The 10,920-nt window shown below is 34.4% G+C and overlaps 1 protein-coding gene and 1 long non-coding RNA gene across 2 annotated transcripts; both read left to right on the top strand.

The window, feature by feature from the left end:
- Window positions 1–393: 393 nt before the first annotated feature.
- LOC111240996 lies at window positions 394–1,770 on the top strand. Its single transcript, XR_002666681.1, has 3 exons — window positions 394–974; window positions 1,067–1,292; window positions 1,365–1,770. It is a non-coding gene; the product is annotated as an uncharacterized LOC111240996 (long non-coding RNA).
- A 1,405-nt stretch (window positions 1,771–3,175) lies between these two features.
- On the top strand, window positions 3,176–7,992 carry LOC106752721 (ribonucleoside-diphosphate reductase large subunit). The gene is made up of 17 exons (XM_014634452.2): window positions 3,176–3,728; window positions 3,829–3,890; window positions 3,983–4,070; window positions 4,452–4,715; window positions 4,823–5,063; window positions 5,147–5,223; window positions 5,337–5,507; window positions 5,610–5,702; window positions 5,800–5,949; window positions 6,048–6,134; window positions 6,244–6,408; window positions 6,488–6,607; window positions 6,790–6,992; window positions 7,077–7,226; window positions 7,299–7,446; window positions 7,607–7,690; window positions 7,770–7,992. Exons 1-17 carry the CDS (start codon window positions 3,501–3,503, stop codon window positions 7,884–7,886), a joined length of 2,448 nt encoding a protein of 815 aa, XP_014489938.1. The 5' UTR covers window positions 3,176–3,500; the 3' UTR covers window positions 7,887–7,992.
- Window positions 7,993–10,920: the final 2,928 nt, after the last annotated feature.

The following is a 10,920-nucleotide window of genomic DNA, read 5'->3' as shown; positions in this document are numbered from 1 at the left end:
TTACCACATACACAGATTTTCAAGAGATTAGTGTTGTTGGTTGTTTATTTTTGTTTATTTGAACTTAAAATATATGAATGGTTTATAATGTGTTATTTAAATTGATTTGTTTTTTTATTATTTAATATATAAATGTATTAATGTATTTTGTTTATGTATGAATATATGATATATGAATGTATTAATGTATTTTGTTAATGTATGAATATAGGATATATGAATGTATTTTGTTTACGTATGAATATATGATATATGAATGTATTAATGTTTTTTGTTTATGTATGAATATATGATATATGAATGTATTAATACAGGAATGAATTATGTTTAATGAATATATGAATGCATGATTTTAATTATAGTATGATTATTTCTTTAAGTAAAAATAGATGGAAGAAGAATTAGACTTGTCATACTTGGACTGTGAAGATATAGATGATGATGTGGTTCGTGTAGACTTTAATATAGTCGCAATGCTACATCAACACTTACAAATAACCACCTCCCTGGTTGCACTAACAATGTTATGCATTGTTTATCATGCCTTGAATATATTGAATATGTTCTCGAGTGATCCAAGTAGTGTTAGCAATTTTCTTCCCGACAAAGATCGTCGCAAACAGTAGTTAATATCGTACCTGGTGCATACTACTTGATATCGTGACATTATTCGGATGGGTCCGGAGGCATTTATTAATCTTTGTGAGAGATTAAGAAGAACTGGGTTAGTTAAAGACGCCATTCGCTCGACAGTGGAGGAACAAGTAGCTCAATTTCTTCATATAATTGGGCATAATGTTAAGAATCGAAGTGTCACATTTTTCTTTCATCGGTCTGGCGCGACAGTTAGCAAACACTTTCACAATGTGTTGGATGCTATTATAACTCTAGAATCAGAATTTTTAACTCAGCCATCAGGAGATGAGGTTCATCCATATGTGTTGAACAACAATCGGTTTTATCCTTACTTCAAGGTAATGATTTGAATGTGTCATTCACACTATGATTTTATGAAACGATGTTAATGTTATGCACTTTTATGATGACTTCTTAATTCAATGTTTAGGATTGCTTAGGGGCCATAGATGGTACTCACGTTCGTGTAAGGGTGCCAAGAGAAGATGCTCCGAGATTTCGTGGTAGAAAAGATTGGTCAACTCAAAATGTGTTTGCCGCATGTGACTTTGATATGAAATTCACATACGTTCTAGCTGGATGGGAAGGCACAACATCTGATTCTAGAATCTTAAAAAATGCTCTTGATTGAGATGATCCGTTGGTGATCCCCCAAGGTAAGTGTCTTTATTGGGATCAATGATTGGTTCTTTATTACTTAATAAATACTGATGTGTACATACCTGTAGGAAAATACTATCTCGGCGATGCTGGATTTATGCTGAAAAGTACAGTTAGACACCATATAGAGGCGTCAGATATCACCTTAAAGAATTTACAAGCAGAGGACCACAAAATGCACGAGAGCTCTTTAACCATCGACATTCATCACTGAGAAATATTATTGAAAGAACATTTGGTGTATTGAAGAAACGATTCCCTATCATTGCAAGTGGCATCGAACCACATTAGGGACTGGAGACAATGACGGATATTATTTTAGCTTGTTGTATCCTACACAACTTTATCCGTGGAGTTGATAAGGATGACACATTGCTTAATGAGGTTGATGATGAGTTGAATGAAAGGGAAGAACATAATGTGTCCTCCTCTCAAGTTCGAAAAGATGATTATAGGGTTGGTAGTACTATTAGGGATGCCATAGCGGATCAAATGTGGCGAGATTATCAAAATTCATAGTTATTGTAATTCATATTTTGTTATGACTTTGGTATTTGAATATGACATTTTTTTGGTTTTATGAATAATTGAACTTCACTTCTTACCATTTTCTTTATCAAATAGGTTTAATATGAACAGGAGAACATGACATCCTTTTGCTTAAACATCACTTTTCACACTTTTATTTATTCTCAACTTATTCAACTATAAAACAGATGGATCAACGAATAATTGATGAATGCGAACGAATAATTACTCAAACAAAAAGACTATATGCGACTATTGAACAACAAGAACAGACCATGGAACGTCAAAATGAATGGTTAAGGGTTAGGAATCAATCATCTAATCCAATTTCAGAACAAATTCATAACTTATTACGGCCTATGAGCATTCAAGATGACAATTTATTGAGACAATGCTTTGACTTTCTATGTTCACATCCATCCCATACAAGACATTTAATAGGGATGCCGACACGATATCGTTTCAATACATTGCTTAGATACCTCCGTGAAACAACTTCATGATGATCTATTACAAATATATTTGTTTGTTATTATGTTTGCACTCTTTATTTCATGTAATGGATATTTATAACTTGGGTTAATTATCGACGGTCTTCAAAATTAATAAATTTCACTTCCATAACAAATAAATTCATACTACTTTAAACTAAATTATATCACAAACAACTACCACATTTAAAAAAAAATTCATTTCACTAAAGTATAATTTAATTAAATTTTTAAATTAATAATTATTCTAAATTTTTAACTCTTAATAAACATTTTTAAAATTAAATACAACATTAATAAATATCATTTTATATTACTTTAATATTTAGGAGCATATTGGTAATATTCAATTTCTACAAATTAAACAAATTTTTTAAAACTGTCACATTAATCAAATCCTATAATAATTCTCACAAACTTCACACCAAATTCACTTTCAATTACCTTTAAATTCACTCAAATAAATACAAAAAGAATCACCCTTAAATCCATTCAATCACTCCCTCCCAATCACCCCCAAATAAACACACCCTCAGTTTCATACCTTTTTCTATAAATAAATTAATTATTTTCAAATAGGTTTTCAATAAATTTATCAAATAAAAAATCGATTTATTATATAAAATTAATTCTTAAAACAATTTAATATTCACAACCACCTCAAACACATTCTCAAACGTGCCAATGTCAACCACGTGGGGTGATTAAATTTTTTAAAAAAAGAACATACAAAAGAGTAGCGAAGAAGTTAACAGCAGAAAAGAAAAGTGCTGACGAAGGGTTCTCTAACAGCCGTCCAAATATTCAAGTCCATCAATCCAACGGTCCTAGCCAATCGACCCAAAGCGGCGCCAAGGTGCCGAAGAAGTTTCGTTCGTATTAGCGTCGGCACGTTAGTATTCAAATTTTAAACGAACCATAAAAGTGGGTCCCACAGCTAGCTCCACCCTCAATTACGCGCCACCTATCTACACCCGCAACGCACAACATCGCCATCATCATACCGATGCGCAAGAAAAGGCATTCAGGTAAATTAGCGGGAAAATTTTAAAATCAAACCGATCATAACCCTAATTTCAAACCCCCCTTCCCTCCCCTATATATTAAAGTCAGTGTACCTTCTCCTACTCGCGCCAAACCCAACATCATAAGCAAAACCACCATTACCAGTGACTGTTTGTAAAAATGTACGTTGTAAAGAGGGACGGACGCCAAGAAGCGGTGCACTTCGACAAAATAACCGCTCGCCTCAAGAAACTCAGTTATGGCTTGAGCACCGTTCATTGCGATGCCGTTCTCGTCGCTCAGAAAGTCTGCGCCGGCGTCTACAAAGGCGTCACTACCAGTCAACTCGACGAATTGGCCGCCGAAACAGCCGCCGCCATGACCGCAAACCATCCCGATTACGCTTGTGTTAGTTTCCCTTTCGTCAATTTCAGTTTGATTGGTTGAAATTGCAGTGTCATGTATGTTTTGGATGGGTTACCATAAGTGATTTCGTTTCGTGTTGCAGTTGGCTGCTAGGATTGCCGTATCGAATCTCCACAAGAACACCAAGAAGTCGTTCTCGGAGACGTAGGTGGCACTGGAAATTATAATCGCGTTTTTAATGTGTTATTGTTAGCTTGCTTTTTTGTGGTTGGAACTCATACTTGTTGTGGATTCAGGATCAAGATCATGTACTATCATATTAACAAGAAATCGGGGTTGAAGGCTCCTCTGGTCGCTGATGATGTTTATGAGATAATTATGAAGGTACCTTGTGGTCATCGTATATTCATTTTAGGAAGATGTAATCTGATCCAGTTTTGCGCAGTGTCTCTGTGACAGATTTTGATGTCAAGCTAAACATTTTTAGTTCACACGAAAGAAAGAATTTGGTAAATTCGATTATATAATATGTATATTTTTTTTGAGATTAAGATGGTTTTGGACCACGTAATAATTTTTTGTTTTCTTGGTACGTTTTTTACGCGTACCTTGCTCCACAACTATAAATGACGTTTTAGTATTGAGGGTGGAACAGAAGACTGATTTTAATTTTGTGATCTACGATATATAATGAATGAAGTTGTTTGAATGTATTTCTTTTGTATGTGCTGAAATTATCTTTATGTTATTTTTGTTTGGTTGTAGAATGCTTCTCGTTTGGACAGCGAGATAATCTATGACAGGGACTTCGACTATGATTATTTTGGGTTCAAAACCCTTGAGAGGTCTTACCTCTTAAAGGTTCAAGGGAAGGTCGTGGAAAGGCCGCAACACATGTTGATGAGAGTCGCGGTTGGGATTCACAAGGATGACATAGAATCTGCTGTCAGAACTTACCACATGATGTCTCAACGATGGTTCACCCACGCATCTCCTACACTTTTCAATGCTGGAACTCCTAGGCCTCAAGTACGAGACATTTTTATTTCACTATATTAAAAATACTTTTTTTTAATCTATGTTTCATCAGTGAATTGATGATTTGTCTTATTTATGTTGCTTATGTGAATTGGCAGCTGAGTAGCTGCTTCCTTGTGTGCATGAATGATGATAGCATAGAGGGGATATATGAAACTTTGAAGGAGTGTGCTATCATAAGTAAATCAGCTGGAGGAATCGGTGTCTCTGTCCACAACATTCGTGCTACGGGCAGTTATATTCGTGGGACAAATGGGACGTCCAACGGCATTGTTCCAATGTTACGTGTGTTCAATGATACTGCCCGCTATGTTGATCAGGGGGGAGGCAAGAGGAAAGGTATCTTGTTTATAAGCAATACCCATTTTTCTTGTCTCGTTTTAATTTGTTTTTTAAACTTTATGATTATGATCTTCTTGTAGGAGCATTTGCTGTGTACTTGGAGCCATGGCACGCTGATATGTTCGAGTTTTTGGATTTAAGAAAAAATCATGGAAAGGTATGATTGAGTTAGCTGAAATGTGGCGGTAACAAAATATTTTGACTATCATCAAAGGAGCTGGTTGAACATGTTTATTCTTCTTACCAAGTGTATTGCTATTATGCTTGCAGGAGGAACATCGTGCACGAGATCTGTTTTATGCTCTTTGGGTGCCTGATCTCTTTATGGAAAGAGTTCAGAGTAATGGACATTGGTCTTTGTTTTGCCCCAATGAAGCACCAGGTTTGGCAGATTGTTGGGGTCAGGAATTTGAGGAGCTTTATCATCGATATGAAAGAGAAGTAAGTTAAGTCTTCACTTATTGGTTTCTTTTTGCATGTTTATTTGAAGTGCTTTTAGGTGTTGGTTATTTGAACCTGAAATATATTTTTCATAACGTGTAGGGGAAAGCAAAAAAGGTTGTCCAGGCACAGAGCCTGTGGTTTGAAATTCTGAAATCACAGATAGAAACTGGAACCCCTTACATGCTTTTTAAGGTAGCTTACATAAATGTCTTTGACTCACTCCTTTAGATTGTGTTTGCTGTTTTCACCTGTTGAATTCATCCTTTTTTTTTCTCTTTTTTTATTCTAGGATACTTGCAATAGGAAAAGCAACCAACAAAATTTGGGCACAATTAAATCGTCAAACTTGTGTACTGAGGTAATTGAGTATTCAAGTCCAACTGAAACTGCTGTGTGCAATCTTGCATCCATTGCACTACCACGATTTGTAAGAGAGAAGGTATGACATGTGTTGAATTTTGACGTGTTGTGGTCACATTAGTTGGTTTGGACCTTTTTTTAAGTTCTCGATCTCAATGTTTTTCTCCTTACTACAAGGATGTTCCGATGGAATCTCATCCATCAAAGCTTGTTGGAAGCACTGGCTCTCGGAATCGGTATTTTGACTTTGATAAACTAGCGGAGGTACGGTTAACCAACATTTTGTTTTTCAGCATGTGCATTGTACCTAAGTGACATTGCCATTGAATACAGCTTGTGATGATTGTGTTTTTGTCATTTTGACTAATGACAGATTACTGCTCTGGTCACAACCAACCTGAACAAAGTGATTGATGTTAATTACTACCCGATTGAAAATGCAAAGCGGTCAAACTTACGGCACAGACCCATTGGTATTGGAGTACAGGGTCTTGCTGATGCTTTCATACTGCTTGGTATGCCGTTTGATTCACCAGAGGTAAATCTTATCCCGGGACTAATGTTTTAATCGTTTTATCTGCACTTCAGTCTTATAGTTTACTTGGATATGAATGTAGGCTCAGCACTTAAACAAGGAAATATTTGAGACTATTTACTATCATGCACTGAAAACTTCATCTGAGTTGGCTGCAAAAGAAGGTTCCTATGAGACATACAGTGGTAGTCCTGTAAGCAAGGTATAGCAACTTTCAAATGCCTTCTGATTGAGGTCCAGAGCTCGAGAGTAGTTATGAAGCATATATTATATCTGATTTTGTGTTACTTGTATGAACATGCAACTTAAATTTCAAGGTCTATAGTTAGTAACCTACTCATCCAACGTATTTCTAAATGCTTAAGTGATTTTTATATTTCTCAGGGAATTCTCCAGCCAGACATGTGGGGTGTGACGCCCTCAAGACGTTGGGATTGGGGTGCACTAAGGGAGATGATATCAGAGAATGGTGTGAGAAATTCACTTCTCGTGGCTCCTATGCCTACTGCATCCACTAGTCAGATTCTTGGAAATAATGAGTGCTTTGAACCATATACTTCAAATATCTATAGTCGTAGAGTTTTAAGGTTGACCTTTCCACCCTAACTTATTCTGTCTTGGTGTATTATTGTCGCACTATCTTATCTTAATTGACAACCGTTGGTTTGTAGTGGTGAGTTTGTTGTTGTCAACAAGCATCTTCTTCATGACTTGACGGAAATGGGACTGTGGTCTCCTACACTGAAGAATAATATTATCTATGAAGATGGCTCTGTACAGAAAATTCCAGAAATACCTTATGAACTGAAGACCATATACAAGTATGAGATTTACCATTTATTTAAAACCCAACATTTTGCTTCAAGGTACTCACTCTAATTTTGTACGAGCAGAACTGTTTGGGAGATTAAACAAAGGACATTGGTAGATATGGCTGCTGATCGAGGATGCTACATAGATCAGAGCCAAAGCTTAAATATTCACATTGATCAACCCAACTTCGGAAAACTGACTTCTTTGCATTTCCATGCATGGTCCAAGGTGTGTTATTGTGAATGTTCAAATGTACATTTGGGTTTAATTGTTTGATATTTTCTATTCTGTTTCCTTGCTGGTTGACATTATTTTTTACATACAGTTGGGGAATTCTAGGCCAACTGTTTGCTGATCAAAGTTTTACTTTATTTTTTGGTAATTCAAGGGTCTGAAGACAGGAATGTACTATCTTCGATCACGAGCTGCAGCTGATGCTATCAAGTTCACCGTTGACACCACTGCTCTCAAAGTAACAAAAATTCATTACAGTTTTTTACATTCAATGTATTTGCACATTTTGATACCAAATATCTTTGCTGTGAATGTAGGAAAAGTCTAATGAAATGCAGGAAAACTGCGATGTGGACTGTGATGATAATACAAAAATGGCACAAATGTTGTGCTCTTTAACCAACCGTGAAGAATGCCTAGCTTGTGGGAGTTGAACTTTTTCAGAAGTTAACCCATCTTTTTCCATAGCGATAAAGATAAATGTTACAACATAAATCACGTGTTAATCTATTGCTTTATGAATGACAAAAGCTTTGTATATATTTTGGTATCATTGTTATCTGTATTTTTGCTTATTGTATAAGTTTATATTAGTCAGCAATGAGTTAATGGCAAGTCAGTCAGAATATATTTATACAGAAATTGAATGCAGATAATATTATCGTACGAAATCTAGATTGTTGGATAATATTTCATGTTGTGTAAATTGTTCAATGATGTTGCAAAACAACAGAAGTTTTAAAAACATTTCAAAATTTTAAAATGGTTTAGACTGAACACATTGAAAATGGAGAAAAAAATAAAGTGTTTTCGCATGCCTATGGTTAAATTTTTTTAAGAAGTTCTTTTTGTTATATTTTCAAAGTTAACCTGAATTTTATCTCGATGCCATTGTTTCCTTGTGCCTCTTATATTATACAGTTCGGTGTTACCAATGTTTGAATTGAATAAAATTTTAGTTAGATATAGAATTAGAAAATAACAAGACATAATTTAAGACATGAATAAGCGTGAAATAACAGCAAGAAGCATGTATCGGCACACATTAATTAACTTCGTAAGTTAATTACATTAGTGTTAATTTCTCACATGTTTCTTTTATTTTATTAATATTTAATAAAAGAAAAGCTTAACTGGAAAATGTTGTTTTCTTGGTAATATCAGTTTCTACCAAATATATTTTTATTTAGATGTCACTTTAATATTTATTTGCAAGAATATGGGTTGACTTTAAATAAACTCCCACAAGAAACTATCATTTACTTAATTTGTCCAAGGTGAACAAATAATTAAAACCTCACTCAAATGTTGTTGTAATTTTATAATCGTTCTTGTTAAGAAATTGGAATAATAATGTGTTTATTTATGGATTAAATATGTTTTTTGTCCCTTGAATATCACACAATTTTGATTTTAGTCTTTATTTGAAAATTTGAAACTTTTATTATTACTCCCTAAATTTGAAAAATGTTAAGTTTTGTGAAATGTGACAAACGACCAATCCACGACTTATACAAACTTCTTTCTTTGTTCTCTGTCACGTTGATTTGATTGCCACATTAAGTGATTGAAATCAGTTTAGAAATTAAGGTTCTTGGACAAAGTTTTTTTTTTCAATTGGGTAAAAGTAGTGCATTAAAATTCAATAAAAAAGCGCTTGTGGTGTGCAAGAACATAACAGATGCTAGTATGAATAAGAGAATCGAAGAAAATTTACAAAATATTACAAGATCACAGTATCGAGTGAAAGCTAAAATGTAAGATGTTTGACTGAGAAATCACTGAAGGAGAAAGCCAAATAATCTTTCTTTTACATTGTTTACCCTCAACGGAGGTGGACTAATAATCAATGGAAAAGAATAAAACTCAAAGCAGAAATACTGTATTCGGATCTCCCAACTCATTTTACTTTTTCCATTTTTCTTGCACCTTTCTACCACTAACATTCTATTTTAAACAAATTTAGATTCCAGAACTATAAGATCGAAGCAAAAAAGTGGTTCTAAAATAAGGAGATAAACGATGAGAGAAATTAGAGGTTGGAAGCGGAGTGAACAACCTTGTTCTGTCTTCCTCCTGTGAGTCAAAGCAAAGTCCTTCTAGCAAAAGATGGCGCCCTAGCTTGAGAAGAATCCATACTATAACAACTTTGGTTTTCCTCATCGAAATCAAACTCGCTTCCTCCTCCAATTTCCCACTTCCCAATATCCATCTCAGAAATGGTACTCCTTGTATCAAACTTAGAATTCTTTCCTTTCAAATCATCAATACTGACCGAAGCAGCAACAACACTGGGCTTCGCTGGGAAGCGAAATGAAACAGCCCTTCTAGACGAATCCACCACAGCATTTGGCTTATCTTTCTTCCCCTGAGCACAAAGTAACCAATTAAGAACCTTAATTTCTAACATGAGGTGGCAGTCAAACCAACGTGACATAGAGTCAAAAGTGAAGTTGGCATAAGTCGTGGCTTGGCGGTTTGCTACAACCAAAATCATAGAATACGGACAAAAAACATATTTAACCTTTTATTTTTTTTCCTTTTTAAGAAAATTAGAATTTGAGTTTATGTAATGATAATATAAATACGTGTAAGAACTTAGAAAAATAGAGTATTAGAGTGGATAGATGTTTTAAAATAATGAAAATGAATATAATAAATTTTAAAATAATTCAATAATATAAGTAGAATTTTATAAACTCGTCTCATTACTTAAAACATTAACCATCTCTCTAAAACTCTTCCTCCTAGTTTCCCTCCCTTCTCTCTACAAAATTTAACTCTTGAATATCTGTTTGACGATCATGAAGTGTTCAGGAGATAACAACTGAGTAATCTTCATTCCTATCCGATTAGTTTTTAGTATAAAGCAAGTACGTTTCAACTCCTTTTTCCTTTCGTTCTTAGATTGAGATTGTGCATTATGATTCTCTGTCACATGTGTTTCATGATATCTTTTCCTGGTTTCTTGTTGATATGAGGTCCTAAGGACTCACTTTGATCACAATTTGGTAATTTGTAGTCGATTCTAGAGCTCTTTGTGCTTGAAGCAATAAGTGTGCATGTTTAGAGCTTGGTAACGTTTTGTTTAAGGTAAGAGGAGTTAATAATTCTACTTGATGCTCATTTAACTTGATGATTTTAGTTAGTATATGTTGAATTTTGTTATAATATGGAAAGTTTAATTGCTTTAGTAGAAATTGTGATTTTGAATTATTTTCTTTGTTAAATTGGTGCCTGGTATGGATATGAATGTATTGCTCTATGATGAATTTATGTATAATGAATCTTCATTGGTGAACGGTCGTGATTGTGATGTTAGGAATGATATGTGGTTGAGTTATGGGGAAAGAAGAAGTTCAGCTAGGTTGTGATTCAATTTTTGGTCTAAAAGTGGAGTTTTAATAGGTGGATTTGTGAATTGAGGGTTTAGGTGAAGATATAATTATTTAGGATCTGTTAGGTAGT

Source organism: Vigna radiata, unplaced genomic scaffold, assembly GCF_000741045.1.
Source record: "Vigna radiata var. radiata cultivar VC1973A unplaced genomic scaffold, Vradiata_ver6 scaffold_43, whole genome shotgun sequence".
Classification (NCBI taxonomy): domain Eukaryota; kingdom Viridiplantae; phylum Streptophyta; class Magnoliopsida; order Fabales; family Fabaceae; genus Vigna; species Vigna radiata.
This window is presented reverse-complemented; position numbering and strand designations above follow the sequence as displayed.

Bases quoted from the DNA above. Each gene is read 5' to 3' on its own strand.
- LOC106752721 (XM_014634452.2), top strand. From the start codon at position 3,501: ATGTACGTTGTAAAGAGGGACGGACGCCAAGAAGCGGTGCACTTCGAC. The intron at 3,891-3,982 runs GTAGGTGGCACT...TTGTGGATTCAG, and splicing joins AAGAAGTCGTTCTCGGAGAC to GATCAAGATCATGTACTATC. The intron at 6,993-7,076 runs GTTGACCTTTCC...GTTGGTTTGTAG, and splicing joins TATAGTCGTAGAGTTTTAAG to TGGTGAGTTTGTTGTTGTCA.